Source organism: Schistocerca serialis, chromosome 2 (genome assembly GCF_023864345.2).
Source record: "Schistocerca serialis cubense isolate TAMUIC-IGC-003099 chromosome 2, iqSchSeri2.2, whole genome shotgun sequence".
NCBI classification, from domain to species: domain Eukaryota; kingdom Metazoa; phylum Arthropoda; class Insecta; order Orthoptera; family Acrididae; genus Schistocerca; species Schistocerca serialis.
Window position 1 is genome coordinate 630,761,741 of NC_064639.1, and position 25,768 is coordinate 630,787,508.

At 41.2% G+C, this 25,768-nt stretch overlaps 1 protein-coding gene across 3 annotated transcripts in view; it reads right to left on the reverse strand.

Annotated features, from left to right (window-relative positions):
* LOC126457693 (uncharacterized) overlaps nt 1–25,768 on the reverse strand; it is a 294,532-nt gene that overhangs the window by 112,906 nt on the left and 155,858 nt on the right. For 2 of the 3 annotated variants that reach the window (XM_050094218.1, XM_050094221.1), the window contains exon 2: nt 97–324. In XM_050094218.1, the coding sequence (XP_049950175.1) occupies nt 97–324 (228 nt within the window). The remainder of the gene's footprint in view (nt 1–96; nt 325–25,768) is intronic. The other variant, XM_050094220.1, reaches the window with a different exon arrangement.

A 25,768-nucleotide genomic window follows, 5' to 3' on the forward strand; every position in this document is an offset into this window, starting at 1 on the left:
ATTCACGGAAGAACCGTTGGCAAAATAAGATGCAAAACGGTCTAATGCTATCTTGTCAATCGTGCACAGAAAATAGTAGTATTTGAATTAACTTACCTTTCGGTAGCTGGTTGTAGCAAGAATACAGCTTCAGGGAATTAGCATACAAGTAGAACTTGTTGTCTGCTGCGACACAAATGGTATCATCGTCATCTTCCGTGTAGGACGACCTTCCCAGAAATATATTCTCAGCCGTGATATTGCCGGTGCTTAGTTCCTCATTCCCGATGCTGACGGTGGTCGTCCCTTCTGGTTGTCCGTAGACCTCCACCACTGCTACCAGTGCTGTAAAAGTCAATGATCGTAATCACAGATCTTTATATCGTCTAATGGCTGTTACTGCAACTCACCCACTTAGCACTACAACACAGCTGTGAGTACCGGGCGTGCGTCGTGCTTCGGAAGCTCAGTTGTTAGAGCACTTGCCCGCGAAAGGCAAAGGTCCCGAGTTCGAGTCTCGGCCGGGCACACAGTTTTAATCTGCCAGGAAGTTTCATATCAGCGCAAACTCCGCTGCAGAGTGAAAATCTCATTCTGGAAACATCCCCCAGGCTGTGGCTATGCCATGTCTCCGCAATATCCTTTCATCCAGGAGTGCTAGTTCTGCTAGCTTCGCAGGAGAGCTTCTGTAAAGTTTGGAAGGTAGGAGACGAGTTACTGGCAGAAGTAAAGCTGTGAGTACCGGGCGTGTGTCGTGCTTCAGCAGCTCAGTTGGTAGAGCACTTGCCCGCGAAAGGCAAAGGTATCGAGTTCGAGTCTCGGTCGGGCACACAGTTTTAATCTGCCAGGAAGTTTCATATCAGCGCACACTCCGCTGCAGAGTGATAATCTCATTCGGGATGTCATGGATTATTTGAACTACATATGAGTAGTACCAATACATCGCAGCATGTACGTCACTCTAATCGTTAGTAACTTGAACTATCAAACGATAATTGGGGTTTGGCACAGGAGACACATGGCCTAGGAGAATCTGGCAGTTGTAATCCGTTCGACGAAAGTAGAATACTCTTGCCACTCCAGCTGGTAGCGACAATGGCATAAGTGCAGTAGTACGATTGCCCCGAGTAATTTATCCCTTGTTCTGAGTGTACCCTACCAAAATTACATACTTTCATTGAATTATACTAAGTGCTCTCCTGGCTATAAGCTAAATGCTGTAATTGGAAGTCATTCCCCATAAGGTTGGTATTGGAATCCAATCTGTCCGCCTAACATCCCACACGTTAATTGGCTATGATGTATATGACAGAAAAGTGAGTCATTTCTTGAACAATCCGCTCGTCCCACAAAATAAAAAAGAAAGAATCAACAGTGACATAGACGCTACGTTCATGTCGGACAAGTTCTCGCAATTAATTTCGTGCTCCATTATACAAATGCAATGGTCTTCCAAGTTCTTGTTGGATTGTTATTATCTCACAACTAAATTGACAATAGTAGTACTTTACTCAATTATGTTTGCGAATGTTTCCCTTTCTAGTAAGGTTCTGCCCCACTAAAAGTTAGCCAGACATTTGGCTGAAAAAGTTGGGCTTTTCATTGGTTCTGACATCAAGCAGCCCGCTCTACCGTTTGTAGTAAGGAATGAAGAGTATTGAAGGAGCTGGAAGCAGTTCTCTTTACGATCATGTAGCTGATGTTTCACTGAAAAGCACAAATATCTCCAAGTGGATGACTCTCTAACAGTCTTTCACTCCTCATCAAGATAAAGAACGTAACCCATTAAAACATTGCTCCTGTTACGTCTCCTCAAAATCACTTGCTTGAGAAGATTAATAGGTACCATTAGATTTTGTCTGTTTTTATGTTGCACTCAAATTAAATTTAGGTGCAAAGAAGTGACAGCCTTGCATGGAAAGTCTCACTTAACTTCTTGTGATGTTCCACATATTGTACGATTGAGGCATCACAGCTCTTTCACTATTTACGTTAAGTCCAATTTACTAGTACTTACACGATTCCGTCACAGTAATGTGACCACCGCCTTTGTTCGGCATGAGCACGAGATAATCACTGACTGACGGTAGGGTGCAACATTAACAGTGGAGGCTGTGCCAGGCCGCCGCGGCGGACAGTGCAGTCTTTGTCATAATGCGGAAACAAAACTATTTACCTGACGTCCAAAAGGGTATGATAATTGCCTTCCCGGCCATAGGTGGATGCACGGCTCAGTTTGTAAACAGTTCAAGTGTCGCCCTGCTTAAAGTGTACTGCGTATGGCGAAACTGTACTATCCAAAACCGACAGCATGACCAGTGGGGCAGCATGGACCATAGATGGCAGAGGTGACAGGCAGCTGCGGAGATGTGTACGAATGAAACGGCATACAACAGTTGGGGAAAAGACGACCCTGATGAACTAAAGGGTTACCAACAGTGTCTGCTCAACAATCATCAAGCGAAAGCAAAGGGTTACCAACAGTGTCTGCTCAACAATCATCAAGCGAAATTCGGTATTTTCCGGCGTCTACTGCAGGTGCCAGATTCGTACGCTTACGTCGACTGCTGTTCATTGGCGACGAAGGCTTGAAATTGCTGTCCAGTATCTTAACTGGACCTGTTTTGAGCGGCTGTTTTAGGCGAAAGACGTTTTATGCTCGATCGGTATAAGGCGGGTGGTGTGTACGGTGTGAAACGTCTCAATGCAAACAACCTGCAATGAGTGAGGGAGTGCTATGGTCTGGGAATGTATTCGTGTCGGTGATTCTTCATAATAGATGCCATAATTGATCCAAACTACACTCCTGCAAATTGAAATAAGAACACCGTGAATTCATTGTCCCAGGAAGGGGAAACTTTATTGACACATTCCTGGGGTCAGATACATCACATGATCACACTGACAGAACCACAGGCACATAGACACAGGCAACAGAGCATGCACAATGTCGGCACTAGTACAGTGTATATCCACCTTTCGCAGCAATGCAGGCTGCTGTTCTCCCATGGAGACGATCGTAGAGATGCTGGATGTAGTCCTGTGGAACGGCTTGCCATGCCATTTCCACCTGGCGCCTCAGTTGGACCAGCGTTCGTGCTGGACGTGCAGACCGCGTGAGACGACGCTTCATCCAGTCCCAGACATGCTCAATGGGGGACAGATCCGGAGATCTTGCTGGCCAGGGTAGTTGACTTACACCTTCTAGAGCACGTTGGGTGGCACGGGATACATGCGGACGTGCATTGTCCTGTTGGAACAGCAAGTTCCCTTGCCGGTCTAGGAATGGTAGAACGATGGGTTCGATGACGGTTTGGTTGTACCGTGCACTATTCAGTGTCCCCTCGACGATCACCAGTGGTGTACGGCCTGTGTAGGAGATCGCTCCCCACACCATGATGCCGGGTGTTGGCCCTGTGTGCCTCGGTCTTATGCAGTCCTGATTGTGGCGCTCACCTGCACGGCGCCAAACACGCATACGACCATCATTGGCACCAAGGCAGAAGCGACTCTCATCGCTGAAGACGACACGTCCCCATTCGTCCCTCCATTCACGCCTGTCGCGACACAACTGGAGGCGGGCTGCACGTTGGGGCGTGAGCGGAAGACGGCCTAACGGTGTGCGGGACCGTAGCCCAGCTTCATGGAGACGGTTGCGAATGGTCCTCGCCGATACCCCAGGAGCAACAGTGTCCCTAATTTGCTGGGAAGTGGCGGTGCGGTCCCCTACGGCACTGCGTAGGATCCTACGGTCTTGGCGTGCATCCGTGCGTCGCTGCGGTCCGGTCCCAGGTCGACGGACACGTGCACCTTCCGCCGACCACTGGCGACAACATCGATGTACTGTGGAGACCTCACGCCCCACGTGTTGAGCAATTCGGCGGTACGTCCACCCGGCCTCCCGCATGCCCACTATACGCCCTCGCTCAAAGTCCGTCAACTGCACATACGGTTCACGTCCACGCTGTCGCGGCATGCTACCAGTGTTAAAGACTGCGATGGAGCTCCGTATGCCACGGCAAACTGGCTGACACTGACGGCGGCGGTGCACAAATGCTGCGCAGCTAGCGCCATTCGACGGCCAACACCGCGGTTCCTGGTGTGTCCGCTGTGCCGTGCGTGTGATCAATGCTTGTACAGCCCTCTCGCAGTGTCCGGAGCAAGTATGGTGGGTCTGACACACCGGTGTCAATGTGTTCTTTTTTCCATTTCCAGGAGTGTAGTTAAAAGAAAAAAGGGTCCGTTAAATTGACAACTCATTTTGAATCAAGTGGTCATTGTAATAGAAAGCTGTAGTAACTACGGTTCTATATGGTGCAGCACTGCTATGGTAACGCAGACAATCAGTTGAAACGAATAGTGATATAAGCGCAATACACGTTTGAGTGACAAAAGTAAACTGGCTATCTTGTAGTCTAAGCAATTTTTTCTGATTTTATGTTGTGTTCTGTAAATGACCTATCTCTACACAACATTAGTATTGGCAAGAGGTTGTTGCCATGAAGGATAGATTCTACGGCACTATTCGAATAGTATCTGATAAAGAATTAACTGCTTGCGGTCAGGACTAAATATTTTCAAAGAGACAGCATTATCGTGGTTTGTGTGACGCATTACAGTTTCTATGCAGTGTTGCTGGTCGCAATTAAAATATTTATTAAAATAATTTGATCACAGATTAACATCTTTTGTGTTTATTTTACGCGTGTATTTTACATCTAACCTCGCGCGGGGGTGTCTGTTAATTTACCGCATTACCTTTTTTGTCCAGTATTTACGTGAATTCAGTGTCATTAGCTATTTACCAAATGTAGCTTTCAATCGTTTTGGAGATGGGAAACCTTTTATTCTGATTTCTAAATTCGTTCAGACAACCTCCCACGGTAAGGCTGCCGCACGTTGCCTTCTTTTTTTAATTTATTTTTTGCTTTTCTATCGTTGTTGTCCACAGCAAACACTCATGCAGTAGCGATAGGGTTGTCGCTGTCAAAATTCCGTCGGTAAGCATCGATCTTCGATTTAGACGCTTTGTTCATATTTATTCTGCAACAGTTTTATACACAGGAGAGTATACGTGAGTAATATGTTATGATACAACAAGAATGTAATGTGGTTGCACTGGATTACTCAGTTGCTTACTGCACTCTGTTGATGATTCGATTCAGCAAACAGCTTATAGTAGACGAGATAAGCTTCATAATAGCGAAGATTACGAAGTGCTCATTCGAAATAAGACATGCATAATAAGGTCTATTGGATTCTTTTTTTTTTTTTTTCTTTCGGTCATACAACCATCTTTCAAAACATTGAAAAATTTTTTTGCACCCTCTACGTAAAACGACGAAAACTCTACAAGATATCTCACGGACGGCACTGATGTCTGTAGCGAGGATGCTGCGTTAAAACACTGTAGGGAAATGGAAATCTGCAGACGGTCCATTATTGTTTGAGGCGCTGGTAGTTGAAATTGAACGTAAGTAAGAATAAAGCACTGCGCATAAACACGTGAAAAAACCCACAACACTTCATTTACACTACTGGCGAAAATTCACTGAAACCAGGAAATACCTAGGAGTAATTGCCCGAAGAGACCTAAAGTGGAACGACCAAATAAAACTGGCTGCAGGAAAAGCAGTTGCGAGTGTGAGAGTTATTGGAAACTTCTTAATGAAATGAAATTCATCCACGAAGGAGATGGTTCTCGAAGCACAATGTCTGTAGGTTCCTGTGTACTTCTCGTCCGCCTTGAATCGATAGGACAGACTGAGAAGATAGAGAAGACGAAGAATGATTCTTTTGTTTAGTAAGTGCGGGGGCTTTACGAATATGCTGAACGAGCTCAACCTCCTCATCGTCAAAGTGATGTTTCAAACTGTAACAAGATTACTACGGCTGTACCTACAATATATACATATTGTACTTATTTACGTGATATCGGTTATCAGCTTTTATCTGTAATTTTGTAAAATGTTTGTATGATTGTCTTTGCATCTATTATCTCGATACTCGCTACGATTCCTAGTTTGCTTCTCATGGGTGTATAAGAACTAGTCAGCCATACTGTACATTTGTAATTACTTGGGTCTTACTCTAAAATCATTCAAAATTTTCATATAGGCAACACAAACACCTTTCGTCAACTATCTATGAAGTACCATTGCTCGCGAGCAAAGGATATCAAAAAATCTTCTTAGAACACTCCCTACCCTTTAAGGTGTTTTCCATTCCGAACTTTACGTCGCCAATTGCTGCAATAAAATGTACTTCCTTGACTCTAGAAATAACTTTTCACACTGATTAATACATGAGAAATCACCTAAAATGGAGGTAAGATGAAGATGTTTATCGTGAATGAAAGTTTATAAATTCTGTCACTACTTACCAGCAACAAGCAACAGAGCAGCTTTCATTGTACTCGACAGGACTATAATTGCTCGATGCGATATATTTTCGTTTATATATGTTTAGACACACGATGGCGTCATTGAATCTTATCCTTAAGTTTCCTTCTGATTTTCCGTTCCGTGAACTGTGGTTGCAGCAACTAGCAGCAGATTGACTTTCCTTGTACTTGAAACGATCTGTTATCGTTCGCTGTGTCATACTTACTATCAACATTACAACTATAGCATTCAATAAAACTGGTTACCATACTGAGTCGTTTACTTTGCTTCTTTTTTCCTTTCCTTCTTTTTGCGTTGCGAGTCACTGTAGTAGAGGCGAGGAAACGAAACGACCGGTGTCCACTGCCACGGCTCAGCAACACAGTTGAGTTGATATTTTCACACTCGTGTTATTGGCAATACTTGTCCAATCCGCAATGAGAAGACCAATTTCTATTAAAGCGAGTTTCTAGAAATTGCTTATAATACATTTTAACATTAGTACAACTCAGTTTAGGTACAGATTCGAAACAAATATTTTTTTCTTTCAATAAAGCCTGTTTGTTAATGCGGTACGGCTCGAATCTTGATGAAAGGAGGTGAACAAATGTTAGTGATCGTTTATACCGTTCATCGAGCAGTCTAAAGAGCTTTCCATTTTGAAGAGGAAACACTTGTGCCTAGAGGTTTGTATACTTAGGAACCTAAGTACCTAGATACTACAGTCTAGTTACCAATCTTAGAATTACATGAGGGAGTGTACTCTAGAGACTACCGAAGCAGTTTCCACAATGTTCAAATTTTTTTTATTGTTCTTAGACGTAAGGTTGTGTTTTTGCAGCATTTGTAATTTTTTCGAGATCTACACATTTAAGTCCTATTTAATACATTAAATCTATTTGAAATATATGGTCAATTCTTTAGTTACAGACCTTTATGCCAAGTTATACATACATATTGCACTAGATTAATTTTGGGAATACTATATCGCATGGGCACTTAAAATTCTCCTCCTTAAAAAATCATGTTGTGTTAACGGGTAACAAGCCGACGCCTTCTGTAGACACTAGCCGTCATATGAAACACCAGACGAGCATTATTTGTTAGGATTGAGTCTAGCTACACAATTAAAACGAAAATGGCAAATATTTGCTATAACTCTAGAGAATGGGCACACAAAGACTCTTAGGAAATACATCCTATATAAAGTATTGACGGTTACGGAATGCTGCGTCGGTCGTTCGCCTTAATAAGAAATAATTTAACAGAGGACAATGTTGTGACTTGGAAAATGGGAAATCCTTGAATGTGGCGGAGAAAATTTTGTAATGCAGGAAGAGACTGGAGCACAAGAAAGTGGATGAGTAATAAGAAAGTATTTTAAAGACCAAATACCCAGATGGCTAGAAGCGAAAGTGTGTAAATTGTTTCGAATTACAACCTTGTCCTTGGCTCTTCTGGTAGAGGGAAAGTCACACAAGGAACGACTTACAGAGAAAAAGACGATTCATCACTTCTCACTAACACCTCCTCAGAGGTACACAGACGTATTCAACATGAGAAATGTTTAATTGTTTTGGGTTTTAGTGTAAATGGCATATTAGTTACATATGTAGTACATTCTATCGTGTGAAAAAATTATGTCACATTGTCCTGAGAACAATGAAGTGAAACAACTTTTTTAATGCATTTAACCTCTCATTTTGCAATAAAAGACATAATGTCTGGTGGGATACCGCAATCACTAATTATACGATGTTACTTATAATCCGTCTTGATTGCAAAAATATTTATTCACATGACTGGTTAGAGGAGAAACTCATCTATACACAGCAACCTTCACATGCTGCGTCCTGTAACCGAAATTTGCAGATCTGAAGATGGTTCTAGAGGCACCGAAGCCGGCCACGTGAATTAACATTTTTGCAAACAAGACGGATTATAAGTAACATAGATTTGAACCTCGTGCACAGAGATGTTGTGAGCCATACAGAGCTAAGATAATGATCAATTTCAGTTGCACTGCACTTCCCCAAAGGTGTTGTAACAAGACAATTGTCCCTTCGCTCTTCCTATAACTAGCGAAGAAGTGTGAAGAACAATTCACATAGCTTCACAGCGTAGAGATGCTGCAAACAGCAAACTACGATATCAGTTTATGGTTTCACGTATCCTGTTACCATTTACGTTCCTACTGCTTCTTTCGAATACTTATATACTTATTATCTTTTTGTCAGTGGTCTCAGAAAGACTTTTGGAGAGATTTTCTCCGTTAGTAAGGCCATTTTTTTTGAGTGACTTCACGTAGATGATGAAATTAATAACATTGAAAATAAAGTAAACAAAACAGTTTGATGATAGTTTGACTGTTAACTGGAACTAATCATGAGAGACGACATTCTGTTAAGTGGTACTGAAGACAAATCGTCATAAAGAACGGTAAAGCCTTTCTCACTTCGATTGGAGAAATACCAAATCTCATTCTATTACTCCTCTTTAAACATCGTGAAGATTTAGTTTGTGGCTTTAGGCGCAAATCAGCATGGTTCCCTTAAAAAAAGAAGCCTTTCATTTCCCACCACGTCCTTATTCGAGCTTGTGTTATAATTCTGATGACATAGTTATCTTCCCACATGACGTGCTTGCTGCTGCACGAAAATATACTTCGATATCGAGTTTTTTTCCTCTGACGCCTTCTTTCTAATGGACAGATATCACGAGTGTATGAACGGTCGTAGACAAAATTAAATGTTGATTTTTGAGCTTCTACATATTTTTCAATCGTTAGCTGATTCGTGGCGGTGATACAGACAGATCAGTTTATTTCATGAGTAAAAATGTAGCCACCGATATCGTAGAACTGACTTCGGTTAGGAGTAAACCTGTTACAAGAACGAGGAAAACAAAAAGCCCGAAATAATGTGTGTAAATGATAATCTGTTCCGTCGCCGGCGAGTCAGCCACTTCGGGCTCTTCCTCAAGCTGAAAATTCCGGTATGATCTCGAGTTCTCTGAACAGTCTGTCGCACCACACTGGCACTTCTCTTCTGGAACTACCTCGTACTCTGTAACAAATAAGTGGACAGATGTGTCAACAAAGATGAACTCTGTGAAAACTTCTGCAGAGGTCTTGTTATTTACTGTTGGTACAGCAAATGTCAGACTCTCCCTTTCCCACAGAGCACACGCAGTTCTAGTCCTGCAGCCCCTGCAGAACATGAACAGGAAGTCACGAATGTAGACTTTCTTTGACTGCATCCCAATTACCAGTATAGTATCCATTTTGTTGATGAGCTTTAACTGCTTCATCTTCGCCTGTTTAGTAAACAAAGTGACGTGCTACTTTTCTACTTTTTACTAACAAGGGACAGCTTTGACAACGAATTTTCGGAACCGCACGAAATCATGTATAAAATAACAAATGGTTCAAATGCTTCTGAGCACTATGGGACTTAACATCTCTGGTCATCAGTCCCCTAGAGCCTAGAACTACTTAAACCTAACTAACCTAAGGACATCACACACATCCACGCCCGAGGCAGGATTCGAACCTGCGACCGTAGCGGTCTCGCGGTTCAAGACTGAGGCGCCTAGAACCGCACGGCCACACTAGCCGGCTATAAAATAACACTCGATCACGGAAAAACCAGTGGTCTGTGTAATTTCCATGCAAAACGCTGCATTCTACAAAGAGTAGTATTTTAGTAGAGAGAAATAAAGTTGCAAGATTTAAGTGAAAGGTAAACAGGGAGCTGGAAGAATGTTAACACGTAATTCAATGACGACAGTATAACATGAATTTTCAGTCAACAGTGCAAAAATACTCTGCCTAAAGTAATCATATAGCTCCAAACACACATATCCTACACACCTGATAGTGCTTATACTAATCCTCATTCTGCAGATGCTGGAGTGGTTAAAACAATGCGGACTAGAACAAAGTCAACACCTGAAATAAATCCACGTTACTATATTCAATATCACTTACGTATTCAATCAGTCCAACAACAAAAGTGACATTAATTACTTAATTACATTTCTAAATGATGATGTGGGTATGTCAGTGTCAAACAGGCATTTCACCATGTATAGTGCAAGTTGATTGTACATAATAGAGCAAAGGTATATTGACAAACGTATGTGAATCTTCGCTTGTGTTTTGGAACATTGTAGTCTTACATAATCAGCAATCCTTCTGATGTAGAGCTTATATTGGTGAAAGATGTAACCACCAAGAGATGGTGGTCTTTTGTGGATTTTAGTGGAATATCTTCAGCATAAGATCTTTGCTTGGAAAACTTGCACCTCGACGAGTGCGATGCGTCTACCCTCACCATCAATTATGCAGCAACACGTTCTTTCCACTTGCTGCGAGTTCGTCAAGGACTAAAGTTAGATATCGTTTCATGTTGATCTTTGGTCCTTGTTCTACTTTTGCTTGCCTCCGCATGAATGTTCCGTGGGCAGGTTGTTTCAAGTCCCTTTGAAATATATGGGGCAATAGTGTCTTTTGTCTATTGAAACCAGATGTACAACTTGTTTACTAATCAGTCTGTCATTGATAATTCCATATCAATTGTGTATATGTGGGTAGAGCGTGACAGTGTTGAGGGTGAAGACATTTCGTACTGGAATTGGATTTGGTCATTGTTCCAAACATTTTCTCTCTCCACATTCTGCTCTCCCATAAACACGTTCACTTCATCCACAAACTGTTGTGTCATCTGACGTATATTATTAATGTCTTCTTTGTCTTTCTGTGTGACAAATGTTGTAAAATGCCTAGATGAAATGCGATACTCAGCTTTAAGACGTAGCTAATGGCATTCGAAGCTTTGAAATTGTCCTAGTTATCCATTTTAGACGTTTCTAGTGCCCACATCTGCAGGTGCCAACAGTGAACTGTAGATCCATACGACCTCTCTCTATCAAATTGTGATACCACATGATCTTTCAGAGCTTCTAATTGGGACAGTCCGTTTTCTTTAAAACGATCTTTATCTGCCTTTCACTAGCCGCACAATTTACAATTTATCGGTAATTTGATTTACTTTTAATGCGCCTATAGTGTCTCACTAGTGTGCTACAGGAATTAAAGACACGATTCCCACAGCCTTCTTTTGTGTTTTCTAGTAGGCTGTCATCAATATCATCTATGACACTTGATTTCAACGGATTTCTTGTAAATAGATCACACTCACATTGACTACACTGTTGTTGTAGGTCTAGAGATGAACGTCGTATACTGTTCGAATAGCCACCTCAGGTTCAGGTTCTTCCTGTCCTTAAAAATCAGTATCCCTGTCTTTATATTTTATGTTTAACTTCTTTAACTCACATCCACTAGATTTATGCAGGTGTGGAATCGTTAAATTACTTAGCTCTCCCAGATTGTTTTAGATTTAATTTCTCTGTGATGTTTAATGGTGTGTGCAATAAAATAACGGACAACGCTATGAAAATATATACTGTACTAATTGAAATGAAATTCATATCACCAAGATTGTCATAACACGAAAGTCGATTGTAGTAAAACGTAAAGTATCTGTAAAAACAGCGTGGTGGCATTAGATTCAATTATTATGGTATTATTTATTCTGGGCACTGAATCAAACTGTGTTTACTTGCTTTCCCATGTCACAATGAACTGGTACGCTAATGTGGAATGCTACAAATAAAATAAATAGAAGTTCCCTATTGATATTTCAATTTAACTTATTTTAGCTGTGACACAAAACGGATAAAAGTTTATCTTGCACCGAGACTGTAATCAGGAACCAAAGCAGGCACCCTTCCCTGGCAACCAACTTACTCATAGCTAGCGAAATTTTTACTGCATTGTCCTCTCTCTTACTCCTCCACTCCGGGCTTCGAAGGATAGTCTCAGAACGTAAAAGACGAGATTAATCGCAGTTTCCAATTCACATGATTTCCAGGGGCTCAAAACCGTAAGTAGATAACATTATTTCACACATTATGTGAAAATCTCTCGTATTATTTGATGCAATTCATACAAAAATGTCAAGTGATATGTGTAGGCAAATTCTGTGTCATTCATGAAGTAACTTGTTGGTCACACATTTGCCAAACATATCCTGCATTGCTGTCCACAGTCAGTTAATCACTGCAGACCTGAAACCAAACTTTTAAATATAAGAATTGGAAAATTCCTAATATTTCACTTCTTAGCACCGCTAAGAGCCAATAATTTGAAAAAAAAAGTGTCATTAAATACGTGACCTACTGATCTATGCGTCATGTATTGCGTGTGTTACAGCAGGTCCCTATCAAGTAAAAGCAGCTGTAGCCCATGTATCAAATATGATACATCAGGTCTCTATGACCCAACAATATTCAAATACAAAACATCCCTATTTATTGTTGTTTACTGGAAGTTTAAGGAAATTTGTGATAGAAAACATCAATTAACAGACGTCACAGCTTCTATACATCACCTATTTGTTCTTTCAAGGCATTTTATAAAACTGACATGAACATAATGTAAAAATATTCTTGTGTAATAATAGGTATGATACGTATATATGACGATTACGGAACTTAGGACTGTTACTTCCACATCTAACCTGTCTTATACTGTGTGGAAAGTTTTTAAGTAAAATACAGGAAGACATAACAGATGTGCTATGTTACGATCTTATGACTGGAGCAACCTTGCATGCTAGATCCAGATCTACATTTTATTCTCTCAGCCTAAATCTCTGGCAAATGGAATGTATTCCTTAATCTTTCGCATGCTAGTAGGATGGCTTGTATTGGTTTACGATTCTTCTATTCGTATCTTTCCCTGTCTTTCAATTTATTTGGGTCGATGATCTCCTGTAGCACCTCCAGAATTTGCTGAATCAATCAAACCTAGGAACCATGCACACTTACAGTCGGCGTTCTCTAACTACCTGCATAATGAACCGGACAAATGGAAATATTGCCTTATTAATTTTTGCATTTCCGCTGTTATTATGAAACCGGTTTCGGTTCCTCTAGAACCATCTTCTGATTTGCAAATTTCGGTTACAGGAGTAGCCCGTCCAAACAGAGCAACCTTCACATGCTGCGTCCTGTAACCGAAATTTGCAGATCTGAATATGGTTCAAGAGGCACCGAAACCGGCAACGTGAATAAACATTTATGCAATCAAGACGGATTATAAGTGACATAGATTTGAACCTCGTTCACAGAGATGTTGTGGGCCATACAGAGCTACGGTAATGATCAATTTCAGTTGCACTGCTCTTCCCCAAAGGTGTTGTAACAAGACGAATATCCGTTCGCTCTTCCTATAACTAGCAATGAAGTACGAATAACAATTCACAATGCTTCACAGCGTTCAGATCTTGCAAACAGCAAACTCCGATATCACTGTATGGTTTCACGTATCCTGTTACGATTTACGTTCTTACTGCTTCTTTCGAATACTTACATCCTCACTATCTTTTTATCAGTGGTTAGAGAAAGACTTTTTGGGAGATTTTCTCGGTTAGAAAGTTTTTTTTTTCGGTGACATCACGAAGAAGACGAAATTAATATCATAAATATCAAGTGAACAAAACAGTTTGATGACATTTTGACTGTTACCTGGCAGTAATCACGGCAGAGACGACACTGTGTTAAGTGATACTGAAGACAAAACATCATAACCAACGATACAACCTTACTCACTTCGAGTAGAGAGATACCAAATCTCAATCGATTACTCCTCTTTAAACTTCGCGAGGATTTCGTTTTTGGCTTAAGGAGCATGTCAGAACGGTTCCTTTAAAAATAAAAAAGACGCCACTGATTTCCCACCACATCCTTATCCGAGCTTGTGTTGAATTTCTTATGACATCGTCATCTTTCCTCATCACGTGGTTGCTGCTGCACGAAAATATACTTCGATAATCATTTTTATTCCTCTGTCGCCACGATTATATCAAACGGTCTTGGACAATAATAAATGTAGATTTTTGAGATACTGCATTTTTTTCAATCATTAGCTGATTCGTGGCGGTGATAGAGACAGATCTATTTATTTCATGACTAAAAATGTAGCCACCAATATCGTAAAACTGACTTCGGTTAGGAGTATATCTTTTACAAAAACGTGGAAACCAAAAAAGCCCGTAACAGTGTCTGTAAATCATAATTTGTGAAGACAGCCGCTTGAACTCTGATCCGTCGCTGGGCAGTCAGCCACTTGGGGCTCTTCCTCTAGCTGAAAATTCCGGTGTGGTCTCGAGGGCTCAGGACAGTCTGTCGCACCACACTGGCACTTCTCATCTGGAACTACCTCGTACTCTGTAACAAATAAGTGGACGGATGTGCCAATAAAGATGAACTCTGAGAAATCTTTTGTAATCTTGTTATTTACAGTTGGTACAGCAAATGTCAGGCACCCCCTTTCCTACAAAGCACGAGTACTTCTGTTGCTGCAGCCGCTGCAGAACATGAAGTCACGAATGTAAACTTCCTTTGATTACATCCCCATTAACGGTATAGTATCCACCCTGTTGATGAGCTTTCAACTGCTTCATCTTCGCCTGATTGTTGAACAAAGTGACACGTTACTTTTGTACTTATTACTAACAATGAACAGCTTTGACAACGAACTTTCGGAACCGCACAAAACCATCTATAAAATAACACCCGATCATAGAAAAACCAGTCGTGTGTATAATTTCCATGCAAAACGTTGCAGTCTACCACAAGTAGCATTTTAATAGAGAGAAATAAAGTAACAGGATGTAAGTGAAAGGTAAGTAGGGAACTAGAAGAATATTAAGATGTAATTCAATGACGTCAGTGTAATATGCATTTTCAGTCAACAGTACAAACATACTCTGCCTAAAGCAATCATATAGATGAAAACACACATATCCTGCACGCTTGATAGTGTTTATACTAATTCTCATTCTGCTGCATATGCGGGAGTGGTTAAACCAATGCAGGCGAGAACAAAGCCAACACCTCACTAAATCCATGTTTCTATATTGAAAATCACTTCCATATTTTATCAGTCCAACAAACAACAGGACAATAATTACATTTTTAAATGATAATGTGGGTATGCCAGTGTCATAACAGGCCTTCCACCAAGTATGTTGCAAAATATGCATAAACTCTGTTGTGGAGACTTGATTGAATATCACAGAGCGAAGTGTATAATGTCAAAATTATGTGAATCTTCGCTTATGTTTTGGAACATTGTAGTCTTACATAATAAGCAATCCCTCTGATGTAGAGTTTATATGGGCGAAACACGTAACCACCAAGAGATGCTAATGTTTTGTGGATTTTAGTGGAATATCTTCAGCATAACATCTTTGCTTGGAAAACTTGGACCTAGACGAGTACGTTGCGTACACCCTCACCATCAATTACGCAGCAACACGTTCTTTTCACTTGCTGCGTGTTAGCCGAGGACTGAAGTTGTTCTTTCGTCATTGTTCTACTTTTGCTTGCCTCCGCATGAATGTTGTTTCAAATTCCTGTGTAATATTTGGGGCAATACTGTCTTTTGCCTCTTGAAGACAGATGTACTACTGTACTACTGTACAATCTGTCACTGATTAAGTGGCATCAATTGTGTATCTGTGGGTAGAGGTATGTAGAGACTACAACCCATCAGCTGTAGTTTTCTATCCTCTGTGGGACAGTGTTGATGGTGAAGATATTTCGTACTTGAATTGTCTCTGGTCACTGTTCCAAACATTTTCTTCTCCACATTCTGCTCTGTTATCAACACGTTCACTTCTTCCACAAACTGTTGTGCCATCTACCGTGTACTGTTGTTGTCTTCTGTGGATTTCTGTGTGACAAATATAGCAAAATGCTTAGATAAAACGAGATTCTCAGCTTTAAGACTGTCGATAAAGGAATTCGAAGCTTTGAAGTTGTCCAAGTCAACCATTTCAGACGCTTCTAGTGCCCACATCTGCAGATGCCAGCAGTGAACTGTGGATCCACACGACCTCTCTCTATCAAATTGTGATACCACATGCTCTTTTAGAGCTTGTAACTGGGACAGTCTGTTTTGTTTCAAACCATCTCCTGCTGCCTTTTACTAATTGCACAATTTACAGTTAATCAGTAATTTGATTTATTTTTAATGCGCTTATAGTGTCTCACTAGTTTGCTACAGGAATTGAAGCCACGACCGCCACAGCCTTCAATCAATATCTTCTATAACAATCGATTTCGACTGTTTGCTTGTAGATAGATCGTACTCACTTTGACTAGACTGTTGCTCTGGAGATGGACGTCGAGTACTGTTCGAATAGCCACCTCAGGTTTAGGTTCTTCCTCTCCTTCAAAATCAGTATCCCTATCTTTATATTTTAATGTTTAACGATAGTCATAAAACTAAAGTCGATTTTAGAAAAACATAAAGTAAAGTTTTAGGGGACTGATGACCCCAGATGTTAAGTCCCATAGTTCAGAGCCATTTGAACCTTGTGCAGCTGAGTAGGTAGAGACTACAAACGTTTTTTTCAGTGAGCATATGAAGAATGAGGACTTTCAGACTGGAAACTAGGGTAAGCCGCCTTGGTACTGGCAGAAAAGAATAATTTCGGCACGTAGAGATAATGAGGACAGGTTCACTGAATGTCTGGAACGAGTAGAAAAATAAGTTGCTGCTGAGGAGCAAATGGAATACAACAATAATAGTCGTTCTTACAGTCACGTAAACAACAGTAGTAATAACAGTGGGAACGTGACTGTTAGACGTATGGAGGTTCAGAATAGGAGATCTGATTGTCGTGGTCGATGCCGTGGTAGAGGAAGAGGGACTGGACAGCCGCCTTGCTTTCGCAATAATTATTATAACTAAAGCAGAAATGTAAATAATACGCCGTTGAGACAAGACGGAGAGCCGTATTTTGTATCGAAAACATTAGGCCGCGTGTGGGAAACTGGGTGCTGCCTATCAGAAAACTGGAGGTCACCAGTCAGCTATTTAACTGCGGCAAGCGCGCTCTGCTGGGGCTGGAGTTTCGGTATCAGTTGTGTCAGAGACAATGACGGGTGGCACTGTGGATGCATGCAGCGTGGCGAGTGGCCTAGTCGGTATGACGGAGGAGCGTGGGCAGCTGCTGCGGCGTGTTTAGCCGTTGGAAAGCAGATCCGCTGCCGACGGTGATTGGGATTTCCTTGAGATTTAAAGAACAGATTTCCTTCGCGTCTGTTACGTGTTACTCAAAGTGAATGAACTGGAGTCGTCTAATTGTTCCTTGGTGGGTTCTGTTCATGTTAATTGAATACCCGAGTGCACTGAAAACTCATGATTACTTCAGTTACTTGTCACTGTATTTGGTCTGGCCGCCTGATACGTTGACGGCATTTAAGGGAGTGCCAGCTACGCACAACAAATAGACATGAATCCGTGCTTAATGCGTAGCTATAGGTCATACCAACTAGTGCGTAAGTCTGTGCCTGCTGTTCGAGAACGGGCCGAAATAATTTTCCCTATTTCTTTTTTCTATGTCGTTATTTTATTTGTTTGTTCTTACTGGCATTGATAAATATCAAAGGGGACAGTTGAAATATGTATTCCCCGACCGGGACTCGAACCAGGGACCTCTAACTTACGTAGCAGACGCTCTATCTTTTTTTAAATCTCATTTTGTTCTACATTGTTCATTGAATTTTTTCGTGGCGGATGCCGGGTTCGTGTCCCAGCCGGGCACACATTTTCAACTGTCCCGGTTGATATTTATCTACGCCTGTAAGCAGTGACACGTCTAGATTTAATTATAACCTCATTCTACAAGCGCTGCTATATCACCAAGTATATCTGTACAGATACCAGGTACATATAGTTTCTATGTGAGTCATAAAGCATTTTTAAAAGTATGCGTGATTCAGTTATGTCAGTTGAATTTGATTAAGGGTGCTTTTATAAACATTGTTTTAACTAGCGAAAACTGGTCGAGTAAATTTTACAGGATCTGTGTATATTGGACTTAAATGGATAGATGTTTTATTCTGAGTCCTGCTGGTGGTTCTGTAGGGCAGGTGCGGTTTATTATATTCGTTGTTACTGTTAATTTCATTAAGAGGGTGTGTTTGTAATTAAAAAAATGTATGGCAGCTACAAACTGGTTAAGTGTTCAATTTAGATGTGTCGAAAGGAATAGCACATCACATCTGTAGTGATAATTTTTAAGAAAGAGATTGCACACGTGTGGAAAATTTATTGTTGCCATGTGACTGGCTGCAAATGCATTGTCTGTTACACTCATGTCGTCCTTGGTGGAAATTTCGGCCATTCTGTGAGAGTAGGTTATTATGCATGACATAAATTTGTGTGGGCATTATATGTGCCATGTTCAGTTGTAACTGGATCTTATGGAATAGGCACCATACTGCAATCTGTATGCTAGTGGTAAAATCATTAATTCGCTAAGCACTGTGTGGATATAATTATGAATTAAGTAACTCACAATAATACCAGTGTATGAAGAGCGGTTCTAATCGCAAAGTTAACTTCCGTAGATTTAATACCAAAGGCAACACCACAAAAGAATAAAGGCCTAAGCGCTTGACAGTTCAAGTAAAAATTAATGGCCATTGCTGTCTACTTAGCAATACTTTGCTCTAAGTTAAGAACCATTTGCTGCACACATGAAATATGTATTGGTTGTATTATAGCGCAGGAAATAATTGTGTAGCCGGTGCGCCGTGCATAGTGTAGGATGTAGATGGAACACTCTGGAGACCGTGGGCGTAGCCAGGTCGCGGGCAGCCAAGACGCTGGAAATCGGTTCAGCTATGACTTATTCCTAGAAAATCGATCGCCAGTTGTGTTAGTCTATTGCTAGATTTTGGAATAGCCATGCTGGGAGGTAACCCAACAGCTAACACAGTGACTGGCATGAAATTTACCTAATGAGAAATAATTACCATTTGCAGTACTGGAAGCAAAGCATGGACTTTTGTTGAAACTAAAATTTTTCCATTAACGGTCTTCATCGCAGCGTAAGAAAAATATACTGCAAAGTACAAATACTGAAGGCGCAGAAATGAATAATGTATCTAGACTAATATCTCTTACTCTATCGACGTAGGTTTCTAGAATGACTGATTTTGCAGCAGACTTCGTGCTTAACAAAAAGTCAATTGTTCAATTACAACACATATAGGCATTTAATAGAAGTCACTGTTAAGTTAGGCTGAAATCACTAATTTACCTCTAAATTTCTGTGGTTGCCTATCAGACAGTCCATACACTAAATCTTGATGATGCGCACATATATATTTCAAGGTGTCTTGTAGGGTGGAAGAGATTACTGCCTTTTCATATGACTGCAGGCAAAACTCAGTCTTGTGAACGAATATTGGCGTAATAAATAAAAATATTCTTGCGGCTATGATAATTTTTAAAATTGTCGGTCATGAGTAAAAATTACACATCGCTTTTGTGTTAAATCTAAAACATAAATACTCTCAAGAGAATCTGAAGGAAACAAAACTTGTTAAAAAAACTGAATATTCTCCAGACAATGCTCTTCTGTTACAAAGATAAAATTAAAAGCCTATCATTGCCATCTTCTGCGGTACTGTATAAATTTCTTATTACTAATTAGGAAAAGAAAACATTCATACGAATTAATATCGAGAGAAAAGGAAAAAAATAGTATTAGAAGCTAGTTGTTTAGATATTGCTCAAACACAGTAGTAAACAGTGAAGTAGTAAGATTGAGTCTAGTAATTAAGGACTGAAGGATGAAATGACCTCAAAACTAAATATTTGAAGTTATAAAATTCATGCTAACCACCACAATCTCCAAGTCAAGGTGGGGCAATTGCTAAATAAATTGCTTAGTCCTCTCAAAAACTAAGTTAAGCGAAGTTCGCAAAGATTTCAAAGTCGGAGGTCAACTAATGGAAGGGAGATATTAAGACAGTAAAATCTGATTCTGTGAAATTATATGAGGATGTTGATATAAAATTTTCTGACAGAATGGCAGCAGTAGAATTAAAAGTCGAGGAATTAAATACTAGTATGACTAACATAAAAAATAGAACAATCTCTGCTAGTTCTTGTGATGCTACTGTACAGCACGTTGCTCCTGTTGACGCCGCTTTTATCGGATGTCATCAGCTTTACGTTTTGATTAAAACCCATTAGAGGTTTGGAATGATTTTCAGGATGTTTTGCCTAACGCATGGTCAGAGCGGGAGAAAATCGCTTTCATAAGAAGTCATCTGCCAGCAGATGCTCCGCGATGGTCATCTTACGTAATGATAAGAAAAAGTCTTTCTGAATTTAAAACTTCATTTCTTAATCAGTACTGGTAACACAACACAGAAATCAATGTCTTGAGGTAGGTTTAGAGTGATAACAAGTTTGGTTCAGGTCATGAGTCAGTAAAAGATTTCGCTAGTAAGTGGGTTTGAACACTGTCGCATTTGACAAAAAAGGTGACATTTGAAATGATTATCATGGTGCTAGAAGGTAAGCTGCCTTTATTCTGGCAGAAAAGAATCGTTTTCACACCGAGAGCTAATATGGATAGATTCACTGAACTCTTGGAGCGATTAGAAAGAGTAGCTGCTGCTGAGGAGCAGGTGCAAAATACAGTAATAACAGTCATTCTAACAATCACGTAACCAAGAGAAATAATGACTGTGTGAACGTGAATGTTAGAAGTATGGAGGTACACTATACAAGATCTAATTATCATGTTCGAGGCCGTGGTTCAGAAAGATTGGCTAGACGGCCACCTTGCTTTTCAGTAACTATTATGACTGAAGTAGAAAGGTAAATAATGCACCGTTGAGACTAGACAGAGAGCCTTATATTACCCTATCTGACTATTTATCGAATGAAGAAAATGCGTTTGGGAAACTAGTTCCCATCCATGATGAAACTGTAGCTCACCAGGAGGGAACAGTAACACAGCCAGTAACCAAACGCAAATCACAGTCAGTCAACACACGCAAACAGATAACTCGGATGATGAAAAAGGAACAGACAATACCAGTGATGTGCTAAACCACTCTCATTATATAGATAACAGCAATTTGGACACTTTAGAAAAGTGAGTCAAGGGGAAGAAGGGAATTGTTGTAGATAACAGGGAAAAAGAAATTAATGTGTTTGAACCTGACAAGGACGAAGATAAGGTATAGGCTTCCATCTTCGGCAATGATAGCAACATGAAGGCTAAAGTTTCGGTAGAAGAAATAGATTCTTTTTTACAGAGTTTTGAAGAGGAGGAGTTGATGGATGATCTGGTTATCAATAATAATGAGGTCAAGAAACCTAGTAGCTGTATTGACTTGCCACAAACAATAAAATCCGACAACAGTGTTATAGATAGCAATGTTGTGCAGAGACGCAATTGCTCAGAGGTAGAGAGTAGTTTAGCTGAAGTGCAGCAAACGAAAGTAGAGGGAGTCATCAAGTGCTTTTATTTAAAATCGGTGAACATGTTGGAAAAGCAGCTGAGACTGCAGAGACTAATGACCCCGTGAATCTAAGTGCTGGAAGCAAATTGAAAAAGATTTATGAGAAGATGTCTGTGAGTAGCCTGTTAAGACAAGAATAATTTACCCTATCAAAAATCTAAATCTCAAGAGTAACAGTGAGTTCTCCTCTTGATAGCGCTAGTGAAGGAACTGGTTTGTCCCAAGAATTCTTTGATTATATTCCTAATAAGAGAGATTTAATTGTCGTGAAAGTAAGTGGTTTAAGAATAATAGGTGCTACTGGAAAACGTTGTAGATCAGTAGAGCACGAAGCTTTGATTTCATTTGATATAGGTGACATAATAATAGATCATCCTTGTTTAATCATGCTCGGTTTAAGTGTTGAGATATTAATAGGCACAGTTATCTTAACAAATTATCAGGAAAGAACGGATTATGATCAGAAACAGTTAGTGTTAACGTTGACTGATTCTCAGGTAATTAAAGAATCTTTCATAGAAACTATGTAGGCAGTCCTATAAAAGAATGGAATCTGCCTGTTAGAGTAATGAGGAGTAAGGGATGATTGAGGAAGATATTGAATTCGGTAATAGTGTGCAAGATGCTAATGCGGAAAGGGACTATATCCTAGAAGGGACAGAAGCAAAAGGTACAATCAACAAATAAAATTCCTGATAAACAGAGAGCAAAATTAAGGAAAGTATTAAGCACTGATCACAATGTATTTTCGAACACACCTGGTGAAGTTAAAGGATATGAATGCCGCAGGAATGTAAAGCCTGGGCATGCGTAGGTATCTTACATCTATGGACATAACTTGTGGATACTGCAATTTGCCTCTGCTGAAAGAATCACGTAAATATACAGCCATTTAATATGAAGGAGTGTCGTACCGATGTAAAGTAATCGCATTTCGATTAAATATTTTCATGTGTGCCTTTCTAAGGATAACAGATCACGTATTGGGGTAGGAGTTGTTATATGAGGAGACTATTCATGTATATGTTATACTGTTAGCAACTCCCAGATGGAAAGAACGTATCAATCTACGAGACAGTGCGCTAGAAGCTATGGAAAAAATGGAAGAGACCAATCAAAATTCTTGGGTCCTGAAATTAGCAGCAGAACTACATTTCTGATCAAAAATCTCTGGCACTGAAAAGTTTTAAGCGATCAGAAATGAAAATCAGCTGATGTCAACGTTCGGTTTGTTCGGAATCTACCGCCGTTTTGTTACAGATCACTTGTTTCATGCACCTTGTTTACCCCAATTCAAGAATAGCAGCGTTTGGGTTTGGACTAAAGAATGACATCGCGTTTGAAGAATTAAGAAACTGTTTGATGAGTAGTCCGCTTTTGCATCATCCAGATTTTCCGAATCCCTTTTGCAAGTCAGTTGACGCGAGTGGTCATAATATTGCGGTAGAGGTGTTTCAGATGGAAAGAGAAGGCGACCAAGAGGTGCATAAAACAATCGTGTTTGCGAGTCGTTCACTGAAACCTGGTGAGCGCAGTTGCGGAATTTCGAAATTAGACGCACTCGCCGTCGTGTTTGCTGCAAAAAAGTTTGCGCATTATTTTTACGGCAGATGGTGTTCATCTATAGTGATCAAACGGCACTTACTTTATTAAAAACTTTCAAACTGATACATCCAAGACAAACCAGGTGGGCTTTGTGCCTTCAGGAGTTCAATCTTGAGATTAAATACGTACAAGGGAGCAATATGGTAGCAGATGGGCTATCAAGGTTACGCAGGAATCAGAAATTGCGTTAGCTCAAGTGGGATACTGCATTGAAGAAAGGAGGAAAATGAAAATCATCAGCTGAGGTTAGTCAAAAGCTATTTAGGAGTCCCCGATTATCCTAAAATAGCGCAGTATTTTTGCCTACATTAATTAATTTTATTCCGAAGAACAAAATTAGATTCGCCAAAATGGAAACTACACTCCTGGAAATTGAAATAAGAACACCGTGAATTCATTGTCCCAGGAAGGGGAAACTTTATTGACACATTCCTGGGGTCAGATACATCACATGATCACACTGACAGAACCACAGGCACATAGACACAGGCAACAGAGCATGCACAATGTCGGCACTAGTACAGTGTATATCCACCTTTCGCAGCAATGCAGGCTGCTATTCTCCCATGGAGACGATCGTAGAGATGCTGGATGTAGTCCTGTGGAACGGCTTGCCATGCCATTTCCACCTGGCGCCTCAGTTGGACCAGCGTTCGTGCTGGACGTGCAGACCGCATGAGACGACGCTTCATCCAGTCCCAAACATGCTCAATGGAGGACAGATCCGGAGATCTTGCTGGCCAGGGTAGTTGACTTACACCTTCTAGAGCACGTTGGGTGGCACGGGATACATGCGGACGTGCATTGTTCTGTTGGAACAGCAAGTTCCCTTGCCGGTCTAGGAATTGTAGAACGATGGGTTCGATGACGGTTTGGATGTACCGTGCACTATTCAGTGTCCCCTCGACGATCACCAGTGGTGTACGGCCAGTGTAGGAGATCGCTCCCCACACCATGATGCCGGGTGTTGGCCCTTTGTGCCTCGGTCGTATGCAGTCCTGATTGTGGTGCTCACCTGCACGGCGCCAATCACGCATACGACCATCATTGGCACCAAGGCAGAAGCGACTCTCATCGCTGAAGACGACACGTCTCCATTCGTCCCTCCATTCACGCCTGTCGCGACACCACTGGAGGCTGGCTGCACGCTGTTGGGGCGTGAGCGGAAGACGGCCTAGCGGTGTGCGGGACCGTAGCCCAGCTTCATGGAGACGATTGCGAATGGTCCTCGCCGATACCCCAGGAGCAACAGTGTCCCTAATTTGCTGGGAAGTGGCGGTGCGGTTCCCTACGGCACTGCGTAGAATCCTACGGTCTTGGCGTGCATCCGTGCGTCGCTGCGGCCCGGTCCCAGGTCGACGGGCACGTGCACCTTCCGCCTAACACTGGCGACAACATCGATGTACTGTGGAGACCTCACGCCCCACGTGTTGAGCAATTCGGCGGTACGTCCACCCGGCCTCCCGCATGCCCACTATACGCCCTCGCTCAAAGTCCGTCAACTGCACATACGGTTCACGTCCACGCTGTCGCGGCATGCTACCAGTGTTAAAGACTGCGATGGAGCTCCGTATGCCACGGCAAACTGGCTGACACTGACGGCGGCGGTGCACAAATGCTGCGCAGCTAGCGCCATTCGAAGGCCAACACCGCGGTTCCTGGTGTGTCCGCTGTGCCGTGCGTGTGATCATTGCTTGTACAGCCCTCTCGCAGTGTCCGGAGCAAGTCTGGTGGGTCTGACACACCGGTGTCAATGTGTTCTTTTTTCCATTTCCAGGAGTGTATTTCTTCCTTCAACACATGTCGATATGCTGATAGATTACATACATCTACGATATGGCCAATATTTGGCCGACAAATGCATTGCTAAATTAAGCGAGAAAGTCCTTTTCGATAACATGCATCATAGAGTAGCTTGGCAGAAGGTACATTCAGTAAACAGAGCAGGTCAAGATGATATGTACACTGTAGAACCACGTGAACCTCTGAAATTAAGTGCAGCCGATCATTTTCACCCTCTCCCGACATCAAAACGACGATGTTCCCATGTTTTTGCGGTGATGGTTTTAGATAGTATGTCCAAATATATCCGACGAAGAGAACTAATGCCAAATTGCTGGTAGACAAGCTCGAAAATATCTGTTTTGTAAAGGTTGGGGAGCCCTATCGGATAATAGCCCCAATGTGTATCAGAAACTTTTAAAGTGTGTGTAGAAAAGTCCGGAATTCGCCACAGATAATGCTCTCAGCGTATTTTTCACAGATAAATATGAGCGAGCGGGTTATTTGTGACCTAAACAGAACTGTATAGGACTTACTGTGTCCGGAAGCATTCGTCTTGGGCCGTTCATATCAAAAACTTCGCAGAAATCATCAACAATCTTATGCAT